Raw genomic sequence first — 27574 nt, 5'->3', positions numbered from 1 at the left:
TGTCTGAAAAACTTCCACTGCAAGCAGGGGCAAAACAACAGAGATGGGATAATTTTTTTTTTTTCAAAATTATCAAATATGAGTAAAATTTATATTAATACCCAGAAAGGGGTAAATCCTATTGAAACTTCTGGATTGAAAGTTGTAAACTGTGATACAACTTTTTTCTTCCTTTTTTTATTTTTATTGAAGTCATAAAAAAATTTATGACTTTAATTTTTTTTTAACACGACTTTGAAGTCGTAGGAGAGTTATTATTTTTTATTAAAGTCGTAAAATATTTTATGACATTAATTTTTTATTTTTTTTAATACAACTTTAAAGTTGTAGGAGTATTTTTTCTATTTTTTAGTTTTTTAAAGTCATAAATTATTTACAACTTCAGAATCGTAAATAGTTTTTTATTTTAATTATTTAATGAATGTATGTTTTCTTTTTTAACTTTATTTAATATTTTCTATATATTTTTATATGGTTTCATTTAATGTTTTATATTTTTTATTTAACATATTTTTATATTTAATAATTTTAATACTTTTACTAATTTTAAGGATTATAATTCATTTTGTAAATTTAAAAATAATACAAAAGATTTAAATTTAAATGAAAATGTTAAAATTTTCATACAAGTAAGTTGTCGGCTAGTATTGTTTCTAAATAATTGTAAAACTAAAAAACAAGATTGTAGTAATTATATATACAAGCAAGTGGATGGCTAATATTATTTCTACTATTTAGTTTTATACTTGTGTTTAATTTATGTTATTCATTTTATATCAATGTATTATTCTATTTTTACTTTAACAACTACTTTTATTACTAAATTATTTTTTGTTGTTAATATTAAAATAATTTATAAAATAAAAATTAATTAATACTGCCATACAAAATTATTAATTTACTTAATGATAACTACAAAAATTAATTATTTTTTAAAAAAATAATATTATTTGATAAATTATAAGTTAATATTATTTTTTAATATTAGTAACAAAACATTTTAATATTTTTTTAAATAAAGTACATTTTGATATTTTTATTTAAATTTAAGTCTTTTGTATTATTTTTTAATTTATAAAACAAATAATAATCCTTAATATTAGTAAAAAAATATATAAAAATATTAAATATAGAAAATATATTAAATAAAAAATATAAAAAATATTAAATAAAGCTAAAAAATAAAACATACATTAAGTCGTTAAATAATTAAAATAAAAAATATTTACAACTTTGGAGTTGTAAATAATTTACAACTTTTAAAAAACAATACTCCCATGACTTTGAAGTGGTAAATAATTTACAACTATTAAAAAATAATACTCCCACAACTTTAAAGTCGTACTAAAATAAATAAATAATTAAAGTCATAAAATATTTTACAACTTCAATGGAAAAAAAAACTCTCATACGTCTTTAAAGTTTTGTTAGAAAAAATGGAATCATAAATTTTTATGATTTGAATGAGAAAAAAAGTCGTAATATAATTTATGATTTTTAATTCAGTATGATAATTTACGACTTATCCATTAATTTAAATTTTACTTCCATTTAATAATTTTGAAAAATATCACTCTCTTTCTAAGGTTTTTCCATGAGTAGGTGTGTTCATGAACCCATCAAAATTGATCAAAAATCAAATAAAACAAAAATAAATGAATCAAAGTTTAAAACAACCAAAAGACAATTATTGATCTGGGTCTAATTTTTTATTTTATATTAAAACTCAATCTAATCCAATCCAAACCAAAGTTATATATACATATATATTTATTTCTTTTTATATATTTATTAAATTATCACATGCCTTATATTTATTTGTGGAAAATTTATTTGATTGAAGATCATTTTTATTAAGTATTTGATTAAAGGTACATAATTATAGTTATTAATTAGTCATGTAAATTTACTTTTAATAGTACGTATTTGAATAGTTATATTACTATTAATTGTTTGTTGACTTATAAAGAAAATATTTATTATCTTAAAGTATCTTATACTATATTTATTATATATATTATTATTTATTTAATATTTTCTGCAAAGAAAAATAAAAATAAGACGAAAACCAAAAACCAGTCAAATTCAAATCTCTTTAAATTAAATGGAATTTAATTTTTCAATCAAACTCAATTAATTATATTAATCACATTGATTGATTAATTAATCAATATTATTATAAGGAAAATATTTTTAAAAGTCAAATCCAGTTAGTCAAACACCTTATCGTATATTTCATTTTTTTTTTCAATTTGTTTTTCAAATCCATTCTTCTTTTACTTTTTTTGACCTTTTCTTTTCTTCTTCTTCGTTAAAAGGGACAAAACTATTAAAAAAAACGTAAATAATTATATTAATTACATTTATTATTATTATTATTATAAGGAAATTGTTTAAAACTTAATTATGAATATTAATTTATAATATAAAATAGATACAAATAGTATACCAATTTATTAGATTTACCAAAAGTAAAACAAATAAAATAAAAGTGAGTTTCCTTCGCTGATTAGTTTGTTCTTTCAAAAAAGAAAAACAGATATAATCTAACCATAAAAATCAAAACGCAATCAAGCCACGCGCATTTCACCATTCTATCCGATAATGGGGGAAAAAAAATTCTATGATCTGAGAAAAAAATGAATAAATCGTTATTTTGAAGCATAATAGAACAATAACGGATAAAAGAGGATGAAGTTATTAAAAAAAACATTTTAAGAGAGTTATTCATTATCCTTAATTATCATTCATTTTATAAGAATAAAATATAATTATATATAATAAATCATAAAATTATTAATTTACTTTCTTTTCTATCAATAGTTAAAATCTTGCATTATTGTTTCTTTCAAAAATGAACTCTCACACTTTAAATGAGTCAATTTTTTAAAATAAATATTAAATACTTATATATATATATATATATATATATATATATATTTGACATAAAATTAAATTTAAGAATAACAAGTGATTGAGAACAAATGATTAATGTGATGAAGTTAAGATTGAAATCATTTGGTTACTACATGAATTTGATCTTTGATAAAAATAATTCTTGATTAGTTAATCTTTGCTTCAACAATATCAATCTAGAAATTTTATTAGGCATTAATTGTTTACTTTGTTCAAAAAATAAGTTAATGACAATATTTAATTTATAAGTGACATAATTACAGTATATCTCAATAAATTGTATTTAATAATGATAAAAGCTTTAAAAAGCAAGCAAATAAAAAAATTATTTTGTTGTTTACTTTAATAATAAATTTAATCAAAATAATATTAGAGGAAAAAGTAAATTTAGTATGAGAAAATAATCTATACACTAATAGTATAAAGAAATTTTGCAGTATCATTCAATAAAAAATTATCATGTAAGATAAATTTATTAATTTTTACAATTTAAAAATAGTATAATCATCATGATTTATGATTAATTGATAGTATAAATTTTTGTACACTAACAATGCATAAAAATTAAATTCACTTAGTATTAAATGTGTTTCTTTAATCACCAAAACCTACATGGTGTCTCTTAAGATAAGTGTCTCTTAAGATAACCGACTTCTCTGTATCTCGGTACTATAAAGTTGGGCTTTGCCTGTCTCCAAATATTATAAATTCAACCATGAGACTTGGTTATTGTACATTCGAAAGTTGAGAAAATCTAATTATGTTTTCGAAGGCTATGGAGAATGGAGATTCCTTCTTCCGTCATGGTCAACCTACAAAATCAACTTTGGGTAAGCACTCACAAAAAAATATATATACACCCATAGATATGAGTTTTTTTTGTATAAATATATCTTTGCAAACTTACATGATTGATAACTATATGTTAATTAGTTTCTGTCATTCTCAACTAGGATTCTTTTTCTTAATTTCTTTTTGAGTTTGCTTTCTATCGTTGATATGCATAACTTTGATATACAAACATCACAGACACGTATTTGTTATTGTACTTCTACTTGTTTTTTGAAAGAAGCATGTAGGTTACAACTTTAATTGTGTAAAATACACCAAAAATTATAACTTGTTAAAAAAAACTGTAAAAAATAAGTAGGTGTATATTAGCAATAATGTTTATTAAGGTGTTTAGCTTAACTTTTTTAGTTTGAAAGATAAAGATTAGAGAGGGAGAAAAGAAAATGTTTAATCGTCATTTTGGTAACTTCATGTATCATAATTGTATAGTTTTAGTCTCTCGGGTTTCAATTGTGTCAATTGGATCCTCCAAATATTATAAATGAGTGATTTTAGTCCCTCCCCTGAGTTCTAATTAAGCCAATTGGGTCTCCTAGGTATCACAATTGTGCAAGTTTGAAAGATAAAGATTGGAGAAGGAGAAAAGAAAATGCTTAATCGCCATTCTCGTAACCTCGTGTATCGTAATTGTGCAGTTTTGGTTTCTCAAGTTCCAATTATGCCAATTGGATCCTCCAAATATTGCAAATGTGTGATTTTAGTCCCTCCCCCGAGTTCTAATTAAGCCAATTGGGTCTCCTAGGTATCACAATTGTGCAAGTTTAATCCTTAGGTATATGTTATTTCATATATATTAACAAAAATCATGTTGGTCTATTATATGAAAGGGCTTAAATTTGCATAATTGCAATACCTAAGGACTCAATTGGCTTAGAACATAAGAACTAAAATTGCATATTTGGGATACCTAGGGGACCTAATTGAAATCTAAGGGGGTCAAATGGCACAATTCGATACATGAGGGACTAAAAGTTCAATTTGGCCAAAAGGAGAAATTATTTTTAAAAGTCATTTTTTTTATTTTATAAAAACATAAGGTTCTTTATTTCTTAAAAAATGTATTTGGTTCAATTTTATAAAAAGAGAAAATAAAAAATAAGTTACATACTAGTGGCCTATTTGATACACATTGATATTTTGTGTAGCAATATGCAAGGGCAAAAAATGAATGACAACAAAAAATAAACCCTAAAAATGTGTCATCCTCTGTCATTCTTGAACCCTTTGGCTTCGCCTCTCTATCCAGATCTCGTGGCTATTGTTCATCTACCTTATCGACATCTAGATTATCCCCCTTACCCATCAGAGAATGAGATAATCCAACTTGAACACCCCTCACCAACATTCTTGATCTTCACACAAATCATTATAAGACAAGCTTATATGTCCCCCTTTTCTCCATTGGTCGCCTCACCCTTTTCAAATCCCTTCACAACACAAATTGCCTAACGTGCTTGATGGTTGTTTTCAAGAAAGACGGAATCTTTTTACGAGTGAGGGAGGTGGAGTAGTAAGATTGGTCGATTAATCATGAGAGAGGGTAAATGAGGGGAAAATGAATCAAAAGGTGGACAATGACAAAGGAAAAGGTGAAAGAGGGAGAATATGATGGGAAGGATCAACACAAAGGGGAGAAGGATAGGGCGAGTGATAAAGGGAAGTGTCAATAAAAGAACATAAAGAGGAAGAAGAGGGTGATGAGGACGGTAACGAGAAAGGGGTAAGAGAAAAAGTTTTTTATTTTTCAAATTTTTACTATTTGAAAAGGGTGGGTGATAGGATGAGTGTCATATTTGACTCATGTAGAATGTTTCATATTATATTATTACATGTTGTCATATATGTATATTTACTATTATACTTATGTCCCTTTTGATTTGTACATATTTTTTTCGTATACAATGATTTCATTGATGTTAGAACCTACAACCCCATGTGTACTCTCCAATAATGGGTGTCTTGATAGGTCCAACAATAATCACTAAGATGGGTTTTGATACCATTTTAGAATTTAGGTTTGGCGTAATTTGATCCCAAAAGTTATTTTAAGATATAAGAATTATCCTTCACTTGTATACTTTATTTTCATTATATCACTGGTCAATATGTAATCTCCAACAAATTCTATGTGTATGTAAAACATATATTGGAAGATGTTAACTCCTTAAATAAATTACCTTGAGATTAGTCTCTGCCTATAGACTAAGATACCCTTAATCAACGAAAAAAGTAAGTCATAAACAAAAGAAGAAGAAGAAAACGAAAAGACAAATCCTTTTTCCCACTATTTGATACAATTTTTTTCCCATTTGTTTGATACAAAATTGTTATACTTCTCTATATAAATTCTTAATGTATTGAATAATGAAACTCTTACTTTGGTTTGTTCAGGTTCAATTATCCCTTTTCAACAAACAGACACCTATGCAAACACAACAATTCAACCACCAATCAACTCAAACAATGGTGGTCCAATTCCTAGTTTGGTTCTGCGAGATAAGAGTAAGATGCCAATTACAAATGTGACAAAAATCACAGGTCAGATTCTTCCAAATAATGCAAAAATTTCATATGATGCCATGGATATGATTCAACAAGGTGCTACAAAGTACATAAACTTTGTAACGAGAAAAGCCAAGGAGCAATGCCAAAGTGAGTATAGAAAGATTATGAATGCAGAGGACCTATTATGGGCCATGAAGAAATTGGGCTTTAATGACTATGTTGAGCCTCTCACTGCTTTTGTCCAACGCTATCGTAACATTGAAGGAAGTGATCTCTTCACTAGCCATAAGGAGCCCATTCCTCACATTGAAAACAATGAGCCTAGGCCTAACCCTATGCCCACTTTGGAGATACTTCACTCTCCAGTACCACCGCCAGTTCATTCTTCTAAGCCATACTTTTCCATTGACACCAGCCATAGGGAGCTCATTCCTCACACTGAAAACAATGGGCCTAGTCTTGGGCTTGAGCCTAACCATATGCCCACTTTCGAGATGACTCCACTATCACCATCAGTTCATCCTTTTGAGTCATACTTTTCCATCGATCCTGACACAAATTTAGAAATACTTGACCCAAATGACATCAATGAGATCTACCTAGATGAATTTGGTGTCGGTTGTTCAAATGATGCTTTCAACAATGTTGATGTTTCCGCTCTCTTCAAACATGATCAACCGTGAAATGATAATGGAAGAGATTCAAGTGCAATTTAATAATTATGGCAATGAACTATGATACATGTAATAAGTAGTAAAAGAACATGTGCTTTTGCTTGTCATCACTTCCTTATCTATGATTTAAAACATAGAGGAATTATGGGATAATGTTTGCTTGCTTTTTGATCATTTTAGTTTTATGAGGTTCACAAGTAATCGTCTATGTTTCTAAACATACAAAATAGTACCTGAATTGTCATTTTCATTATCCAATTATATATAAAATTAATTGTTTGTTGGGAAAAAATAAATTGTTAAAGCTTTTTTTATCGATCAAAGTATTTGATATGATTCTGCTAAGTTGTTGTCTCGTATTATGATTCCACCTTCTTAGTTGTTAGTAGTAAAATTCAAAATAAATAGATAAAATGTTTAAAGTTATTTAAAGTCAGGCTTTTGTTATGGATGTAGACAGATTGGTCCAGTACAGTTGGGTGAGCAATTCATTCATGTACAATCTTTTACAAAGTTTAAACCTAGGTAACAAGGTGTTTGTGTTGTAGTTTAATTAATTAATTATACGCAGTTCAATTTTAAATGAAGCCATGACAGTTTACGGATCAATAGCGTGAAAAAGGAGGAAATGAAATTGCAGCCACCGTACACCAAAATCTACACGCGCCACCTTTCAAACATCTCCATATAAATATATGTAACTTCAAATCAGAAATTACCAACACAATGCAGTGTTCAAAACTACTGAAGGGAACATACATTTCTCTTCTCAAAAGCTGCAAATCCATGTCCCAATTGAAGCAAATTCAGGCCCACATATTCTGTTTTGGCCTTCAACAAGACAGAGACATCCTCAACAAGCTCATGGCCTTTTCCATGGACTCATCCCTAGGGGATTTTAACTATGCAAACAGAATCTTCAACCACATTCATCACCCCTCCTTGTTTATCTACAACCTCATGATCAAGGCCTTTGTGAAAAGGGGTAGTTTAAGGAGTGCCATTTCTCTTTTTCAGCAGCTGAGGGAACGTGGGGTGTGGCCCGATAACTACACCTACCCTTATGTTTTGAAGGGTATTGGTTGCATTGGGGAGGTTAGGGAAGGGGAAAAGATTCATGCTTTTGTGGTTAAGACTGGCCTTGAGTTTGACCCTTATGTGTGTAACTCCTTGATGGATATGTATGCTGAGTTGGGCCTGGTTGAGGGGTTCACACAGGTGTTTGAGGAAATGCCTGAGAGGGATGCGGTTTCTTGGAACATCATGATTTCGGGTTATGTCAGATGCAAGAGGTTTGAGGAGGCTGTTGATGTTTACCGGCGGATGCAGATGGAGAGCAATGAGAAGCCCAATGAAGCCACGGTTGTGAGCACTCTGTCGGCTTGTGCGGTATTGAGAAATTTGGAGCTTGGCAAGGAAATCCATGATTACATTGCAAATGAACTGGACCTTACTCCTATAATGGGGAATGCTTTGTTGGACATGTATTGTAAGTGTGGGTGTGTGAGCGTGGCCAGGGAGATTTTCGATGCAATGATCGTGAAGAATGTGAATTGTTGGACCAGTATGGTAACTGGGTATGTGATCTGTGGTCAGTTGGATCAAGCTCGGTATTTGTTTGAGAGGAGTCCAAGTAGGGATGTTGTTCTTTGGACAGCTATGATTAATGGGTATGTGCAGTTTAATCATTTTGAAGATGCAATCGCATTATTTGGGGAGATGCAGATCAGAGGTGTGGAACCAGATAAGTTCATTGTGGTTACTCTCCTTACAGGTTGTGCTCAATTGGGAGCTCTGGAGCAGGGCAAGTGGATTCATAATTACATAGATGAAAACAGAATTAAGATGGATGCTGTGGTTAGTACTGCCCTTATTGAAATGTATGCTAAATGTGGTTGCATAGAAAAATCTTTGGAAATTTTTAATGGATTGAAGGATATGGACACGACCTCATGGACTTCAATTATTTGTGGGCTGGCCATGAATGGTAAAACAAGTGAAGCACTTGAGTTGTTTGAAGCAATGCAAACATGTGGATTAAAACCTGATGATATTACTTTTGTTGCTGTTTTAAGTGCTTGTGGTCATGCAGGATTGGTCGAAGAGGGCCGCAAGTTATTTCATTCCATGTCAAGTATATATCACATTGAGCCAAATTTAGAGCACTACGGGTGTTTCATTGACCTTCTTGGTCGAGCCGGACTTTTACAAGAGGCAGAGGAGTTGGTGAAGAAGTTACCAGATCAAAACAACGAAATAATAGTTCCACTTTATGGAGCTTTGCTAAGCGCCTGCCGAACTTATGGCAATATTGATATGGGTGAAAGGCTTGCTACAGCCCTAGCAAAAGTTAAATCCAGCGATTCAAGTCTTCATACACTTCTTGCTAGCATTTATGCTTCTGCTGACAGATGGGAAGATGTGAGAAAGGTGAGAAGTAAGATGAAAGATCTAGGAATCAAAAAGGTGCCAGGATATAGTGCCATTGAGGTGGATGGCTAGTGGCAAGAGGTTAGGTGAGGGCCCTTTCCCTTTTCCGGAGAAAAATTGGTCTTGGTACGGGGGATAGGTAATCCACAATTGATTTTTAATTTGAATCATGAATTTTTAACTTGTAAATGCAATATGGAAGTTTCACAATTCAAATGTTTTGTTTAGACCATGCAACTATTCAATTCCATAAACTTTGCCTACAATCCCTGAATACTCAAAGTTCCATGTTTATGGACTATGGAGGAAAATGAATGAGGCTACTAACTATTGGGGTGAATGGAGAACTCAAATAATGCCTGCTATCTTACTACTAAGAATCTGATATTGTAGGTGAAAGTGCCAGATTTGAACATAGGCTCCTATTGTTTTATACTTCACTCTTCTTGCCTGGAGTAAGCTTATCTCCAAATGTTAGCTTGTGTACTCGGCAAATACCATCCTCAGTTCCACTTTGGCATTATAACACAGACCCCAGTGTCTTCTTAAACAGGGTTTATGCTGAAGATGAAACATGCGAAAGTTCACCTTTGACATCAATAAATGAGGTACCTTCCATAAATTGATACAGATTCTCAGGATGATGAAGCAGAGTGACGTTGAACCTCAACAAGAAAATTCTGCATCAGAACTTGAGAAGGTTTTCCTTGCTTCTGATAAAGCAAACCCCCCTCAATCCAGGAATGTTGTCCATGTCTCATCATTTAAATTCAGTTTCCTTCACAAGCATGTATGATACAGAAGTTGGTTAAGCATGCGTGTGGAGCCTGTGCTTCCCCCTGCTGTTCCTAGATTTCCTCTATTTTACAGAACCAACTATACTTTTCACATGAAACATAGCTTTACTAAAGGCCAAACCTATATATCAGGGAAGCCAATGATGCCAATTCAAATGTGTTCAGAGAGCATAACTCTTTATCTGAGGTAGGCATGGCAGATAAAAATAAGGTAGATGAAAATTTTGTTGAAATCAAGGAAAGTTCCACAAAAAAAATTATTTCTGAATCTTAGGTCCGTGATAGCTGGCAGATATTGCCCAGTTTCCTAGTGAAATCTGTCAAGCAAAATATGGATTCTGTGGATGAATCCTATCTCTCTTTTTGTTTATCTTCTTGTAGAAAGTATTGCAAAATAACGAGAATAGCATCAATCCTCCAGTTTAAGATTTTTTTGTTGCATGATATTATTATATGTTGCAATATTTGTAAGCCTGTACATTTAAATATTGTTCTCTCTTATGATAAGGACTCAAATTGAGCTTATTTTCAGCTAGACTCAAAACTATGATTTTGTGCTAAAATAGAATCGACCACGATAATCAGCGAACTTAAACGATATATTTTTATTTTATGCATTGAATTGAATATAATTCATCATGTTTATTTTTTTAATAAAAAAAACTAAAATATAAACACAGATAACTTTTTTAAAATATAATTGTGTGTCAAAAAAATATATAATTAGATTTTTATTTTTTTATCAGCAAATATATAATTAGATGACTAAATTAAAATAGACTAATTCTAAATAACTTAAGTAATATGTGTGTATATACATATATGTTAGAGATTTATACATGAATATTATTTTTATTATAAGAGTAATAAAAGTAAAGCAATTAAGATTATTTTTTAAAAAGTTTTTTTTATTTAAAAAAAAAAAGTAGTGTACAAGATTAGAGCCGATAGATCAAAATATATTTAATTGCTCCCATACCCAACCCAATACAAAAAAAATAAAAAATAAAAAATAAAACAAACTTCTCTCTTAAATAATCCTTCGTTAGAGTTCCAAGTAAGTTGAAGAGGAGAAACCAATTTCCAATTTCACATATAACTTACCAACGACAGGATGTTAGATTACCTAAGAGATGGGAATTTACCAAAGTTTGATCATCAAAATTGCTGTACATAAGATTATACAATAACAAAGTCTCTTATCTCACCATGTGGGGAGGGGCCATGGGTAATTTTAAGAGCACCCAAAGTAAGAATCATACAACTAAAGACCACATGTGCTAATTATCCATTTTGATAAAAACATGTAAAAAAAACAAATTATATTTGAGTAAACAAAAACAAAATATGGAAATTTCCTTCTGAAGTTCATGCACACAATAAACTTCACGAGTCCAACTCTTTAAACAAGGGCTACCAAATGGTAAATGGCACAAAAGTTTGTTTGTGTGATTACCAATGAACTCAACCTGTGTCACTGTACCCATGATTTTCTCCATGATCACCATGACATCTAGCATGGTTTTGTTACTTTGCAGACTTCAAGTGTAAGGGTAATACACGCCACAGCTTTGGCATTTCACATACAGCATAACATGGTGTGGCAAAGAAGGTATACTTCAACATCAAATCTATTTGCCTGATTCATTTTTTATGCCTGACTCGGAGAATTAGATGCACTTGCTTTTTGAAAATGGACCTTAGCTCTTCATTGGCTTCAATTCCTATTCTCCTGTATTAAAGAAACATCAATAAACACAAAAGTTTGCAACCTCATCATAATGAAACCCAAATAAACTATTCATCTGAAGGAAGCAGGAAAGGAAGAATGAATCCAAAGCATACACTGCCTCACACGAGATGGATAAGGGCATGCAGGTGGAGATTCAAACAATAAACTGAAATAAAATAGGAGGTCTGTCCTAAGATGAAAAGGAACAATCTACAGAAAATGGAAATTTTCATGCATAAGAAGCTTATTGATTCTATTGGAAGAGAATCATGATGAACCTATCTAATCTAAATACTCAAAACTTCAGCAGATAGAAAGCAGACAACTAAATCTCAAAATATATAACAACACATAAGAAGATGGAGATACCCCCAGTTTTTCTCATATGCTTTGATTGAATTTAAACCACAGCATTCCAATCTTGTCATATTATATTCAAAACAGGAGAAACTGAGAAAATAGCAATAACAAAATCTGGTTATCTACATAAAGGAAAGGCTAAAAATACAAGTTATCCAATTTTTGAGCCATTCTTCCCCACAAGAATCTTGCATTGACTTAATTTGCTAGTGATGAAGTGTTGTTCAATCATAAGAGAATCATCTCGTAACTCTTTCCGGTCAATCAATCGATGCTGAACATCATATGGAATTTTCTAAATTGATAAATATGCTTGTCAATATATAAAATATTGTAACACTATTAGCCAAAAAATATATTTCTTACAAGTTTTAGTTATATATTAGAAGAATCATTGGATTCAACAACTACCTGATGTACATGGTCCAATAACCTTTCATGCACAACTTCTAATGCTATCGTCTTGGTAATTTCCTCGCTCATGGTAATTTAACTGCCTATGCATAAGAAACAATTAAAAAGTTAGAATTAAGTCAGGGACCATCTAATCAAAGATGTCTGCAAGAATTATAAAAAAAATGTAATTGTAAAAGAAAATAAATGTAAATATGCATGGAAACAAAAACAAAGCAATTATGATTGTAAAAGTAATAACTAAGTTTTATCCCACCAGGTGGTACAGTGGCCGTCTCATTCTATGCCTCAAAAAACACACTGTTGATTCCTTGGAGGAACCATTAAATTATTTTTTTACACCTAGTAGAAAGTAGAAGTTGAAAGATCCACGCCTATTTCATCAAGTACTGATTCGTCGCCTTTCGCATTTCTAAACAGATTAATATTTAACTAAGATGAATAAATAAAAAATAAAATGAGCTCATTATATATATATATATATATATATATATATATATATATATATATATATATATATAATATGATTTGATTTTAAAAAATAATTATATAATTTGGTGACTCTAATCAATATTTAAACAATATATTTAATCTTAGAATAGAATTACATTTAAATTTGGTAATTAACTCAAAACAGTATTTAAAGTATAAATTTTTTCATGGATATATCTCCTAATTACGTATGAGAAAAAAACATTTTGGCATTAAGAAAAAAGGGTCATAATAAGTATGATAATTTAGCCATTCATTCAATTTAGTAGACTTGAAAGGCTTACGTGGCTCAATAACAAGAAGTTCAGGGGACCACACCAATTTTAGGGAGGGAACATCCTCACACAAAAGAGACACCTGCCCCATGTGAAGGAGGCTACTTAGGCATGGACAAAGAAACACACTTGCTTGCTTTCTAAGATGTGCTATTTTAACCACTAGTCTACACATGACCAAGGCCACCACAAATGTTGAAATACACGCACTTTAAGTGCTACATATCATAGTCCTTAAAAAGTCTAATTCTTATAATAAGAAGATCTGGTTTGATTGTTTGAATAGTACATGAATTGTTGAGAGTGTTACTAATATTCATCTTATTATAAAATCTCTTATGACCTAAATTTAATTCTTAAAGATAAAAAAAAATATATGTTGGTGTTAGTCATGCAGAAACAATCCGGTTTTGTCGTCCCAAGATGCTTTCCTTTTTCAGTCAAGATTCATACATTTGTCTCAAAACTTGTCAATTTTGAGCCGGGACCCATTGCCTTTTCACTCAAAGGCATTGATACTGCCTTGACTACCCGTTGCAATTTGCAAGTGCATTCTTTTTCTACCTTTTGCTATAGCAAGGATTTGACCCATAAAAATTGACAACCTAAACAGTAAAATATTTGAAGTGCTAACTAAAGTAATGATAAAGTGCAGTAAAGGATAAGAAGAAAACAAAGGAAAAAACAACTGAACAATCCTTAACCTTACCTATGACATGCAAGTTTACTATAGTCTACAGTTTCTTGAGCTACTAAAGATGAACAATACGCTCCTCTTTTTCTTGCAATAAAAATAAGTTTCACATATGTATTATGTTTAGTTACACCTTCTTATCCCAACAAATCTTTGGATAACTGATTGGTAAAAACAAGCCCTTGGTTGCTTGGTCAGGAGTTTGTTCTCCGAAAAAAGAAGGGGGTTTAGGCCTTTTTAATCTCAAGGACTGGAACCTTGCGCTTCTTTCCCGTATCCTGTGGGACTTTCATTGTAAGAAAGATTCTCTATGGGTTCGGTGGGTTCACCATTACTATTTCAGAGGGAGCGATATGTGGAATTACAATACTTCTTCATCAGATTCAATTTTGATAAAGAAAATCATTCAAATAAGGGACTTTATTATCTCTAAAGAGCTAAGTACGGAAGAGGCCAAAAAGAGGATTCAATCTTGGAGCACCAATGAACAATTGCTTGTTGGCAAAGTCTATGAATACATTAGAGGTGTCAAGCCTACTATTAGTTGGTGTTCTGTTATATGGAACCCAGCAATCCCCCTACGATGTCTTTCATTTTGTGACTTGCTAAAAGGAATCGGCTGCTTACTCTTGACAAAGTTGCTTTTTTGAACAAGGGTTCCCTCTGCCCTTTATGTTCAAATGAGCCTGAGTCAAATGCTCATTTGTTCTTTTCTTGCAGGAAATCTCTCCAAGTTTGAGCTCACATTCGTGATTTGGCTCCTTTCCGCAGGCGTTTCACTTCTTTACAACGTATTACTGACTTTTTAATTAGGGGCAGATCCACATCAGGTGTTAAAGGAAAACTACGTTGTCTGGCTATAGCAATTACAGTCTACTGCATTTGGCTGTCTAGAAACAAGCTGATTTTTTAAGATTATCAATTTTCTGTAATAGAGGTTATTAGCAAGTTTAAGTTTCTTATGTTTAGACAAACGTACCTGTTGCATTTGTTTTAACATCTTCATATAGGTCTTCTTGTATTATGGAGACTTTTGATTTTCTTTAACTGCGGGGTATACCCCGTTTATTATTGTATCATTTTGGGTTTAATATAATTTAATTTTTTTTTCCAAAAAAAATCTTTGGATAACTGAAATTAGATTTCATCTTCTTAAATAAGAGATCCAACTTGAGCCTTTTGAATAAAAAAGTTCTATTGAAAATGATCATATAGACTATTCAACAAAACTTAATTATTAGTCAAATTAATGAATATTTTACATTAAATAACATGATTAACAAAAAAGGCACGATACCTGCTTCTTATAACTTGCTACAAATGCTTAAGAAAATTTGCTAATATACTCTTATTTATTTTATAAAAAAAGTATGTTAATAAATTATATTTTAAAGTTAAGATTAATTATAAATGCTAATATGTTCTCTTTCTAACCCATTGCACTTTCAATGTCTTATCTAGAATTTTCTTAATTTCAGTTCAGACACAAAAGTCATAGTTTCTTCAAACTTTTTATGTACATTAATATTTGAGTATTTGACGGGAAGCTAATTCTTTGTAGTCGAATATTCAACTATCATCCATCAACTGTAACTTTCTGTATTGTGTATTTATATTTTTATAAATAAAATAGGTGTTTTAACGGATAACAGGATTTGAAAAACAACTGTAGACAATCTGAATCCTATCGATGATAATTGATTCGTCTTACAAATATAATACTAGATACCTATTAAGTTAAAAATATAATAAATAGTCGAGGCTGGAAAAAAAAAGTAATAACTCAAGATCATCCTCTTCCTGTTTTCAAGCAAGAAATATTGTCAATCACATACTAAGGAAGCACCTTTATTTATTATTGTTTAATTATTCACTGTGAGTGACAAATATATATATCTGTCAATTTAGAAAAAATAATTCATACATGGTTTAAAATAATTTTATATTATCATCTTATCATAAATTATTATATATAATAAATTTATTAACTTTTATCAAATAATCTTAATAATTTATAATTAATTTGCAAAGTAATTTTTTATATTGATAATACATAATCATTAAATCCTTTAATTTATAGCTAAGAAATCATTTTTAGATGTAAAAATCACTGATGTAAACATAATTACTTCTCTAAAAGTCCATTCTATACATAAGACTCTCGAATCTTATTCGTAGTGCAGCTATCTATCAAATTGGCCTTTGCTATTAAACATTTTTAAATAATTAGAAAAGTGAAGAATCCTAGGTCTTCAGTCCACTTAATATTATATTAAAAAAGGTGGGTATATCTTGCTTTTTGTTGGCTTAGGAGATATGTTGCTATGGCTTGACTCGATCACTCAGAAAAGCAAAGGGAGCTCTAGATCATGAACTCAATTATTTGAATTTTGATCCTTTTCAATATGATTTTATGTTTATATTGGGACTTCGAAAGCTCGCATTTTCTCATTACCATGATCATTATTAGGACACGATTTTTTAAAAATATATTATACAACATCACATATACAAATTTATTAAATATTAATATTGAATTTAAAAATTTGATTTTTTTCCATAGGAATAAAAAATATATATATAATTTTTTATATTAATTCATAATTTTGTCCAACCAACTAAATTAGATTTCTTTAATTAAAAAAATGCCGGACATATAAAATATAGATAAGGTGCTTTAACGAGTGATTTAATAACACGTGTGTTGAAGAATAAAAAATAAAAGTCTACACACAAAATTGACTTTTAATAAAAGTCTTATTTATCATCAGTACACAATAATGTCCTATAAACACCTCCGAATATTAAAAATATTAATTATTAATTTTAATAAAATTCTTATTTATTAGTAGAAAATATTGTTCTTATTTCTTATTACCATACTTATATATGAATTAAAAGTTTAATTAATGTGTATTGACAATTTAAATTTTTTTGACCTCATTAGTTAATTAGAAATTATCTATTACATGATTTTTAAAATAATTATTATAAAATTTAATAAATTTATTGTATATCATGATTTAAAATTAAATAATAATATTAAAGAGTCTTAATTTTCCGTTCATGTATTATTTGTTTATTCATTCGTTAATTCATAATTATATTATAACATAATAATAATATTTCAATAAAAATCACTTTATCATGATAATTAATATGCTTTTGTTACAATCATGATAATTAATATAATTACTAATGTTATAAACATTTAAAAGCTAATAATGCATAATATGACTGTATGAGATGAAACTCATGATAGGAGTATAAAAGAATGTCAAAGTGGCTGATGTACACTTTACTCTTCACTTTAAGGCAACACATTTTCAAAAGCGTCCATAATCCATATTTGTTTTTTGGTACATTACAAAACCAAAAGCATCCATAATCCAAATGCCATCAAAGAAAGGAAGATTAATTTATTTCAAAGTGACGGTAGATGCAAAGACTTGCTTACTTTTTTTATGGTTAGTGTAAACCAGTTAGAATTAATTATGGACGTAATTTTTAAAGTAATCATGATGAAAAGATAATAAATTTATCATTCATTTTATTAAATTAGAGTGTAATTAGATAAACTATTTATTTATTGTTTAACTAATTAATCAATGATCAATATGATTTGGTATGATTGACATATAAACTTGTCTATTAAACATGTGGTTTAAAATATGTTTGATCAACATGGTATTGTTTGAGTTAAATTGAATTCGATTTTTTAAATAATGTCTCAATTTAAATTTTGTAGATGGAAAAAAACATACAAAAAGATAAATTTTATTATAAGTGAATTAATCAGATTTTCTTATAGAAATTAATTATTAATAAAATTATTATAAATACCTTACATTAAAATCTGTTTTTTTTCTTAAACTTCGGTAAAATTTAATTTTATTTCTTACACTTTCAAATTGAATTTAGTTCTCTAACTTTTTTAAAATATTTAAATTTAGTCCATCTTTAAGCTTGAACTAAATAGTTATTGACATTTTTTTACTACCACGAAGTTAAAAGATAAATTAAATTTACATATTTTAAAAGTTAAAAGACTAAATTTATCAATTAAAAAGTATCTTACTAATCAATGATAGAATATCAATTAAAAAACTAAACAGAAAATATTTATTATAAAAATCATAAGTAGCACAAAAAATATTATGAATAACATAATTTTTTCATTTTAATAAAAACTTATCTACTTTAACTTGCTTAACCGTACTCAGGACACACGTGACATTGATGACGTTAGATACCGGTTAGTATTTATAATTTAAAACTAAATTTAACTGAGAGTTTCAAGGCAATTGGAATAGAGATTATTGAACTCAGTGTTCGTTGTTTAATGCAAAGAAGTAATACCATGATTGCTCATACTTGTTCATTCTGATGCCTTACCCAATTTTGACTGTGATATAAAGTTCATGAGTTTTGAGCATTCACCTGCTTTTGTAGGTCATTTGTTAAATTTTGATGTAATGGAATTACCACCCTAATATTTATTTATCTATAATCTCCTTTTAGGCTTTTTAGCCCGCTATAATAATAATAATAATAATAATAATAATAATAATAAAAAAGGATACGTTGGTTTCACTCAAAACATTATTAATCAACGTTGACACCTGATAATTCGCAATTATCTTCCAAGGGCATTTACGGAATCTACAAGACAGAGAAGGGCATTTCCGGTAATCCACATGGGAATAAAATCCGTGCCTGGCCGCCATGTCATTATCACAGAGATTTGTGAATGGCATTTCCCAGTTTTTTCTTTTTTCCATTTTACTCTCTTTCTCACTCTTTTCTGTGTTTTTCCAATCCCTCAAAATTGGACACACAAAAAGGTAAAGAGAAAAAAAAAAGTGAGAGAAAGAGACCCAGGTGAGAAAAAGAATGATTCATTTTCAGAATCAGAAAACCACTTATAGAATGGACCACACAGAAAAAAATTGCAGTTTAGAGTAGTAGTGAAGTGAGTAATATAGAAAAAAATAAATAACAAAAAAAAACAATGTTTTTTGTGTTTGGTTCAGTTTTTTGTTGGTTCATCACTCACTGGTCAACAAAGGTTGCTTTTTTCCACCATCCTTGGAACATGGTGTTGCTATTTTCAGCTTCTTATCTCAGCAATGAGAACTGAGGAAGGGGAGATACTGTTGGTGTGAAATGCATTAGTGTTAGTGCCATAAACAGAAAAGAGAAATGAGAGTTGCAAGAGAGAGGGTGAGAAAAAGAAGGGCTAGTACTACTGGTGTATAGAGTAATAGACTAATGTATTATTTAACTAATTGATAATTATTTTTGTGTTTTTCTTTATTATTGTGAAGCTCATGGGAGACAAGACAGTATCAAGGGAAATCCTAAAAATTCGATTTTTTTTTCTTATCTGTTAAATAAAAAAAGTGACAACAGAGAAAAGTAGCATAAAAAAGTATATAAAATAATAAGCAGCAGTGTGTAGTGTAGAGTGAGTGACACAGATTTGGACCAAACAAAACTTGGTTCCTCTGGTTCATTGTGCATCCACCCTTTCTTTCCTGTTACAGGTAAACAAACATAAACATTATTGTTTCTTTCTTTCTACAAAAAGACCTCGTTCATTTAATACTATGACTCTCTCTCTTTCATTGGGTTGTGTGTGTTTGTGTTTTGGGGTCAGTGTCTCTGGTTTGGAATATTATATGCAAGAGGGTGTGTGAACTAATTTCACGCCTACATAGCATGATTATTGGTTAGAGTTCTCTTATATTTTTTAATGTGATCCTCAGTACTCAAAAGTGTGAAACCAGGCCAGGTATTGGAGGGGTGTGGTGAGGGATGTGGCTCTTTGGAATTTGAGCTGTTTTCCCATCTTTTGAGACCCATGCTTGTGTGTTGAGCTTGGAAAGTTTCATTCTTTTTGTTATAATTCTGGGTTTCTTGTCTCTCTTTCTCTCTCTCTATGATTTCTTTTTGTCTTGGGATTTTTGTTGAAGTGGGTTTTGCTTGTTAGGAGAGAGAAAGAGAGGGAATTGGTCAATCCTTCATCATGCTTAGTGTTTGTGCCTGCCCTTTCTGATGTTTTGAATCACGCAAAACAATGCTATGATGATGCTTTTACATGGAGTTTTGTTCTGTGACCCTTTTTCTTTTCTAGCACCATCAGAGAAAAAAGTGTCTGCAATTTTGTCATAACTTTAGTGAAAGTTAACTCTACTATGTGAGCACTAACTATAAATTTCTCTCATCGTGGCTTCTCTAAATATAGATATGAAGGGGGAAGAAGGTGAGCAAGGGAACTTAGCAGCCCAGGGAAACTAGGGAGAGTGTGAATTTGCTTGCTGATGGGTCTTAGCTTGAAGATGCAGAACCACCATCCTGTGGCTTTGAGGTTGCATGATCAAATGGGGTCTAAGAGAAAGTACACTTTCATTCAAGCTCATAGAGCTTGGCTTCCAAAGTTTCTGCTGCTGTGGATCCTGCTAATGGCTTTGATCAGTTGGTGCATCTATAGCAAAATGGATGATGACACTAAAGTCAGAAGGAAAGAGGTTTTGGGTAGCCTCTGTGATCAAAGGGCAAGAATGTTGCAAGACCAGTTTAGTGTTAGTGTTAACCATGTCCATGCCCTTGCCATCCTTGTTTCAACCTTCCATTACTACAGTTACCCTTCTGCCATTGACCAGGTTAGTGCTTGATCTTCCACCCTAATCTTGATTTGACACAAGCTAAGCTAAGCATGATAATTTATGTTTTGATTTGAAAGAAATGAAATGCTATTTGGGATTTTTCACACTTTTACTTATTGTTCAAATTGTGTAAATAACTAAATATCTCCATCCATTTGCATGTATCTTGACTATTAGTCATTGTTCATAATAAAATAGGAAACCTTTGCTGAGTATACAGCCAGGACGGCCTTTGAAAGGCCATTGCTGAGTGGTGTGGCCTATGCACAAAGAGTTGTTAACTCTGAGAGGGAGAGATTTGAGAAAGAACATGGATGGGTCATAAAGACAATGGAAAGAAAGTCTTCACTGGTTAGAGATGAGTATGCGCCGGTGATCTTCGCGCAACAAACTGTCTCATATCTTGAGTCTATTGATATGATGTCTGGGGAGGTAGATTACAACACTGCAGAACATTGTTCTATTTATATATTGTTAAATTTTCACTTAAATTTTTGCCTTTGCATGTTTAGGAGGATCGAGAAAACATTTTAAGGGCTAGAGCCACTGGGAAAGCGGTTCTGACTAGCCCTTTCAGGCTGTTGGGTTCTCACCATCTTGGTGTGGTTTTAACATTCCCCGTGTACAAATCTAAGCTCCCCCAGAAGCCAACAGTGGAAGAACGCATTGAAGCAACTGCAGGGTCGGTTTTAGTTTCACTTCTACTTTGTTTTTCAAGTTTTCTTCTGGGATATACATGGCGATTCTTTGTGTTGTATGACATGTAGTGTATAGTTTTTAGTTGTTATCCATGTCTGTTATTTTCATACCCTAAATAATAATGACAACACTTTGTGTGTCAAATATCACATTTTTTCTACTAATTATTGAAAGCCGCTGCTGCTTCTTTTTCCATTAGATCACAACTCTTGCTAATTATTAAATGTGTGACCACCACATTTTAATGGTATCAGTATCACAATACCCCTCCACTTTGTGCTACCAGTTTTATTTGCATCAATACCACCTTAGGTGACATTGCCATTTCCCCTGGTCACTATCAGTGAGTTTCTGGACAACTGTGGTCTATGCAAATGGCTCAACCATTTAACTGGTAATGTTTATTAATGAACTTTTTATTTAACATTGAACATAGTTAACGAATTGAATGTTTATTATACCTAGTTTACCAATAATTCCTCTTCTTTAAAATTGCTTGTGTTGTGTGGTTTGCATCCTATCTTGTCTAAAATATAGTTTTAACTTTTAGTTTTGTAGTTGCTTACATCGACAAGCCTCTTAACCTTGGTTCAATCTTGTGGCTTTATGTTTACTGTAAGCTTCTTAGTGTCCTAATGTATTGAATAAATTTCTAATTGACATCAGATATGTTGGAGGATCCTTTGATGTTGAGTCCCTTGTAAAGAATTTACTTGGGCAACTTGATGGTAACCAAGCAATTTTGGTGAATGTATATGATGTTACAAACTATACTAATCCCCTAATCATGTATGGCAACCAATATCAAGAAGGCGATATGTCTCTTGCCCATGAAAGCAAGCTTGATTTTGGAGATCCATACAGGAAACATCAGATGATATGTAGGTAGGTGCTTCTGGCTGCTGTACTTTTTCCTTAAGGAGCTTTAATGTTTTCACTTGTCAACTGATGATGGTTATCATCAAATTTTGAATAGGTACCATCAGAAGGCACCGACAAATTGGATAGCTCTTACCACGGCATTCCTATTCTTTGTGATACTTTTTTTAGTGGGTTACATTTTATACAGTGCTGGAAATCATATTGTTAAAGTCGAAGATGATTTCCATGAAATGCAGGAATTGAAAGTCCGAGCAGAAGCAGCTGATGTTGCCAAGTCCCAGGTAATTTTCCTGGCATGTTGTTATCACAGTTCATTATTTCCAGGATTACTTGCTGATCACAATTAGCTAAATTTTGTTTTTATTTTCAGTTTCTAGCTACGGTCTCTCATGAAATTAGAACACCCATGAATGGTATTTTAGGTAACTTCAACAGTCTGCCTCTCTATCTCATTAACAAAAATGTGGCATACACTCCCATAACTTGAACATTTCCATTGATGTTGATATCATTTAACTGGAAATTACTGTAGGAATGCTTGCTCTGCTTCTGGATACCGAATTGAGTTCAACCCAACGAGATTATGCTCAGACTGCTCAAGCATGCGGCAAGGCACTGATAACATTAATAAATGAGGTGCTGGACCGTGCTAAAATTGAAGCTGGCAAGTTAGAGCTGGAGGCTGTTCCATTTGATCTTCGGTCCATAATTGATGATGTCCTTTCTCTTTTTTCTGAGAAATCTAGACACAAAGGTTTAGAGGTATGCTTCATTTTTTATTAACTTACTACAAATGCCATCGCATTGTTTTGCTTCGTCCAAGTTTACCATTCTATTTTTTTAATTGATGAACTTATACTGTTCTTTCATCTCTTTTTCACCCTTTTGGTGTCTTATGCCACTCGATGTTCATGTTCCTGATGCTCATACTGAACCTCAACCTGAACTCATATTGTCAATTGTGGAAGTAAAGCTGGCTGTGTTTGTTTCTGACAAAGTTCCAGATATTGTCATGGGAGATCCTGGGAGATTCAGACAAATAATAACAAATCTTGTTGGCAACTCTGTTAAAGTAAGTGGAATTTTCACATCTGTCAGATGTTATTTGCATTTGGAAATGCCATTCTAACTGTTTCAATCTTCTTATCTTCACTTTTAGATTTAGCCTTTTGTTTTCTTCTTTCCCCCACAGTGGGCAGTTGTGGAAGAAAAAATTGATATTGATGCTTGTATCCTTCATATTTATTCTTTCCCTTGTATACGTTAAATTTATTCACAAGGTACTTGTTGCCTTGTTGATAACATTACTAATTAATTTGCACATCTTGAAGTTTACTGAACAAGGGCATATATTTGTTAAAGTCCATCTAGCGGACAACCGAAAGTCCATGATGAATGGAAAACACGAGACTTTTCTAAATGGAGAATCAGATGAAGTTTTCTATATATCTGGTGATTATCATTTCAAAACCTTAAGTGGATGTGAAGCAGCTGATGAACGGAACAGTTGGGATAATTTTAAGCATCTAATAGCTGACAAAGAATATGGCCTTGATTCTTCTAGAGAAACAATGGCTGCTTGTGAATCTTCCGAGCAAGTCACATTGAGGGTATGCGTGGAGGACACTGGAATTGGAATTCCTTTCTCAGCTCAGGATAGGATATTCATGCCATTTGTGCAGGCTGACAGCTCGACCTCACGAAATTATGGGGGTACTGGAATTGGCTTGAGTATCAGTAAATGTCTGGTTGAGCTAATGGGTGGTCAGATAAACTTCATAAGTCGACCCCAGGTTGGGAGCACCTTTTCTTTTACTGCAGTTTGTGGAGCATTTAAGAAAAGTTCAGTTACTGACAAGAAGGAAAATTTGGAAGATCTGCCTTCAAATTTTAGAGGGATGAAAGTCATTGTGGTTGATGGGAAGCCTGTTAGAGCTTCCGTGACTAGATACCATTTGAAGAGACTAGGGATACTAGTTAAAGTTGCAAATAGCATCAGTAAGGCTGTTGCTTTATGTGGTAAAACTGGTTCTTTGACATCAGGGTAAGTTCTATTTTTCCCTCTCTATTTTGATTTTTTTTCCTGTGGACAAAATTGGTGTTAATTATGAAGAAACTGAAAGTGATAATAAACAAAGTGGTATCATCATTTTGCTATTGTTGCAACATATGCTTGTGGTTTTAATAAAAAAAAACCCTTTAAACTGATTTTGCAAGTTTATTGGAAAACATATTCTGCAGTTTTATCAGGGTGTATATCCCTTGCTATTGCCCCACTACTAGATTTTAGGGTTTTTGTTCGATATATAAAAAGGCATAATGGCATAGTCATGTCTCAATTGCTAAGTTTTGATATGGCTATTTTTCAATCCTGGCAAGGTTTCAAATGTATTTTGGTTATGTTTCAGTTATCTTCAATTTGAAATCCATTCATGGCATATTTCTTGGGTGACTTTACAGAGCTTAATGTTGATTTTGATATTTTAGTTGTTCTAGTTTTTCCTTTTTAAGGCTTGCATCATTCTTTTAAGTTATATTTTGGAAACTGCTTTTGACTATATTTTTTTTTCCATGGGGGAGGAAGAAAAGAAAAGAAAATGGAAGATAATATGTTTCATTATTTTCATGTCTATTCAGACATCAAATGCTAAGCGGTTTGTTTTAAATAAGTGGATGACATTGGAAGAACATATGCTATTAAGTTATTTATTTTTTGTTTAAGTTGCTTGGTTCAGTTTATTCACTGAGTGAAAATACTTGGATGTGGCAGAATGTTCCAGCCCGATATTATCATGGTTGAGAAGGACACATGGATATCTGGAGAGGATGGCATTTTCAATATATGGAAACAGAATGGTCGTATGTTTAAGATGCCTAAAATGATCCTTCTGGCAACCAATATTATTAGTGCCGAATTTGATAAAGCTAAGGCCACAGGTTTTACTGATACTGTGATCATGAAGCCTCTGAGAGCTAGTATGGTGGCTGCTTGTCTTCAGCAAGTTTTGGGGATGGGGAAGAGGAGGCAGCTAGGGAAAGACATGCCTAATGGTTTTCTACATAGCCTTCTCTATGGAAAGAAAATTTTGGTGGTCGATGACAATGGGGTAAACCGGAGAGTTGCAGCAGGTGCACTAAAAAAGTTTGGTGCTGATGTGAAGTGTGCTGAAAGTGGCAAAGCCGCACTTGAAATGCTTCAATTGCCTCACAATTTTGATGCTTGCTTCATGGACATTCAAATGCCAGAAATGGACGGGTATGCATATTTATATTGATTACTATTTGTTCTTTTCCTGCTTTATTTGTTTGAAATATTTATACTTAATGTACTTAGGAAATTGTAGATTCATGTATCACATGATAAATGCAATTAGTGTCCACCAGTTAATTGTAGTGTCTAGGAAGTTGCACTCAGTTAATATTAGCCTGGGACATAGCCTCCACCAAGTCTTATCTACACTATTATTTGTCAAGAAGCATCATATATAACTTAGGATTGAGGCTATTATTGACTATTATGTTAACATAAGCTCAAATATAAATTGTCCTTTTGTACTACACAGTTTTGTCTTCTTAATTAATCTTGGTTGTTAAGAATTTAGATTAGATGCCTTAATTAATTTACAATGAAAAAAGGATGGAGTAGAAGGAAAAAGTGGGTTTGCAAAATAAGATACTGATCTTAGAGCATTCTATATGGTTCTTCTCCTGAAGTTCCAACCATAAAAGATGAACCAAGCTGGCAAGATGTGAAAGTTTGAATACATGGAATTTTATACTTTTAATCCATATGTATTCATAAAAGTTTGCTACATATTATATTAATGTTTTTCGTTGTTGGTTTGCACACTTGTTAATAATCCTCAATGCTAAGGAGAAGAAAGGGTGCTAGTTCATGTGAGGAAAATTGGGATATGCTTGCATGGACTTGGGGAAACCATCTAAATAGAGGCTACACATTTTGCAGATTTGAAGCAACCAGCCGAATTCGGATGATGGAGAGCAAGGCAAATGAGGAGATGAATAATGGGAATGAGTGGCATGTGCCTATACTGGCCATGACAGCTGATGTGATCCATGCTACATACGACAAGTGCATGAAATGTGGCATGGATGGATATGTCTCAAAGCCATTTGAGGAAGAGAATCTGTATCAGGAAGTTGCAAAGTTTTTCAAATCAAAAACCATGTCAGATTCATGACAAATGTGCTTCCTTACTTGGCAACCAACTAGATGATTGGATTTGGAGACAACACATTTTAGTTTGATCACTGCTAGCACTTTCATGTCACATGTAACTTGTTACTTTTGCTTTCTTGCATAGAGTAACACTTGTTTTTGCAACATATTTGAGTTGAGTTCGTTGAGGGATCATTACTATTACTAATCGGCTGCAGTTTGGCATTATTAGAGTAAAATGTATACCACGCCACACCCCCCAATTGTGTACAGATTCTGGGTAAGGGATGAGTGAAATTATGTAAATTCAATGTTTTTCCCCATCTCGTTACTTCCCCATCAGAGAAGGTTTTTAATTTTTATAGCAATAGCTTTTTATGTAAAGGGATCTTGTATTGTAATAGATTTGGTCACTATGTTAAAAAATGCATGTTTATGTGTAGTGTAGGATATCTTTGGTGCATGGAAAAAGGCAGTACTTACTGACAGATAGAATCGTCTTCCCCCGTTATGAAATGAGTAATCATTCATCTGCATATAGTTACACATTTTATGTAGCTGAAATGATTTTATATAGGTTTACATTAGTGCTCACTTAGCCTCGTAATCTAACATGTTTGTAAACATTACTTTTTAAGGTGTCTGGTTTGGTGGTAAAAAATCACGATGAATGCATAATATGGTAAGCTTACCGAAAAAAACAACTATTTGTTGTCTCTGAAAATTGTGGTCTTCAACTCACCACCAATCCAATATACACACTTGGAAGTTTAAGAAAATCACAAACTTAATAGAATTAACTACTAGTTTAGGCTAATACATTTTAAGAGATCCAATACGTCCTTTTTTTTCTTTATCTCTACTGAATTATAATTTAGTGCACATTCAATTGTTGTTTTATTCACATTATCTAATACGAATATGCACGAAACAGCGAGGTAGGTTCATTTAGGCAAGCTTGATGTTAATAGTTTCTTTTAGGAAAACGACTCCAGTTGTTACGT

The 27574-nt window shown here is 31.6% G+C and overlaps 2 protein-coding genes across 8 annotated transcripts; both read left to right on the top strand.

The window, feature by feature from the left end:
- The first annotated feature begins 7471 nt into the window (after nt 1-7471).
- LOC100819789 (pentatricopeptide repeat-containing protein At1g31430) lies at nt 7472-10689 on the top strand. The gene has a single exon (XM_003519959.5). It carries the CDS (start codon nt 7674-7676, stop codon nt 9447-9449), a length of 1776 nt encoding a protein of 591 aa, XP_003520007.1. The 5' UTR covers nt 7472-7673; the 3' UTR covers nt 9450-10689.
- An 8260-nt stretch (nt 10690-18949) lies between these two features.
- Nucleotides 18950-27022, top strand: LOC100813204 (histidine kinase 4). Of its 7 annotated transcripts, none has more exons than XM_006574762.4 (12): nt 18950-19687; nt 20389-20806; nt 21008-21241; nt 21322-21491; nt 22175-22393; nt 22485-22671; nt 22761-22812; nt 22923-23152; nt 23364-23462; nt 23722-24434; nt 25161-25646; nt 26265-27022. In XM_006574762.4, the coding sequence occupies exons 2-12, from the start codon at nt 20465-20467 to the stop codon at nt 26590-26592; spliced, it is 3060 nt and encodes a 1019-aa protein (XP_006574825.1). In that variant the 5' UTR covers nt 18950-19687; nt 20389-20464; the 3' UTR covers nt 26593-27022. The 7 variants fall into 7 exon arrangements, with proteins under 7 accessions (XP_006574825.1, XP_003518621.1, XP_040867582.1 ...); XM_003518573.5 differs by having other exon boundaries at nt 18952-19687; nt 26358-27022; XM_041011648.1 differs by lacking the exon at nt 18950-19687 and adding an exon at nt 19704-19872.
- Nucleotides 27023-27574: the final 552 nt, after the last annotated feature.

Source organism: Glycine max, chromosome 2 (assembly GCF_000004515.6).
Source record: "Glycine max cultivar Williams 82 chromosome 2, Glycine_max_v4.0, whole genome shotgun sequence".
NCBI lineage: Eukaryota > Viridiplantae > Streptophyta > Magnoliopsida > Fabales > Fabaceae > Glycine > Glycine max.
This window is presented reverse-complemented; position numbering and strand designations above follow the sequence as displayed.

Bases quoted from the DNA above. Each gene is read 5' to 3' on its own strand.
- LOC100819789 (XM_003519959.5), top strand. From the start codon at position 7,674: ATGCAGTGTTCAAAACTACTGAAGGGAACATACATTTCTCTTCTCAAA.
- LOC100813204 (XM_006574762.4), top strand. From the start codon at position 20,465: ATGGGTCTTAGCTTGAAGATGCAGAACCACCATCCTGTGGCTTTGAGG. The intron at 21,492-22,174 runs GTCGGTTTTAGT...AATTGACATCAG, and splicing joins CGCATTGAAGCAACTGCAGG to ATATGTTGGAGGATCCTTTG. The intron at 23,463-23,721 runs GTAAGTGGAATT...CACATCTTGAAG, and splicing joins TTGTTGGCAACTCTGTTAAA to TTTACTGAACAAGGGCATAT.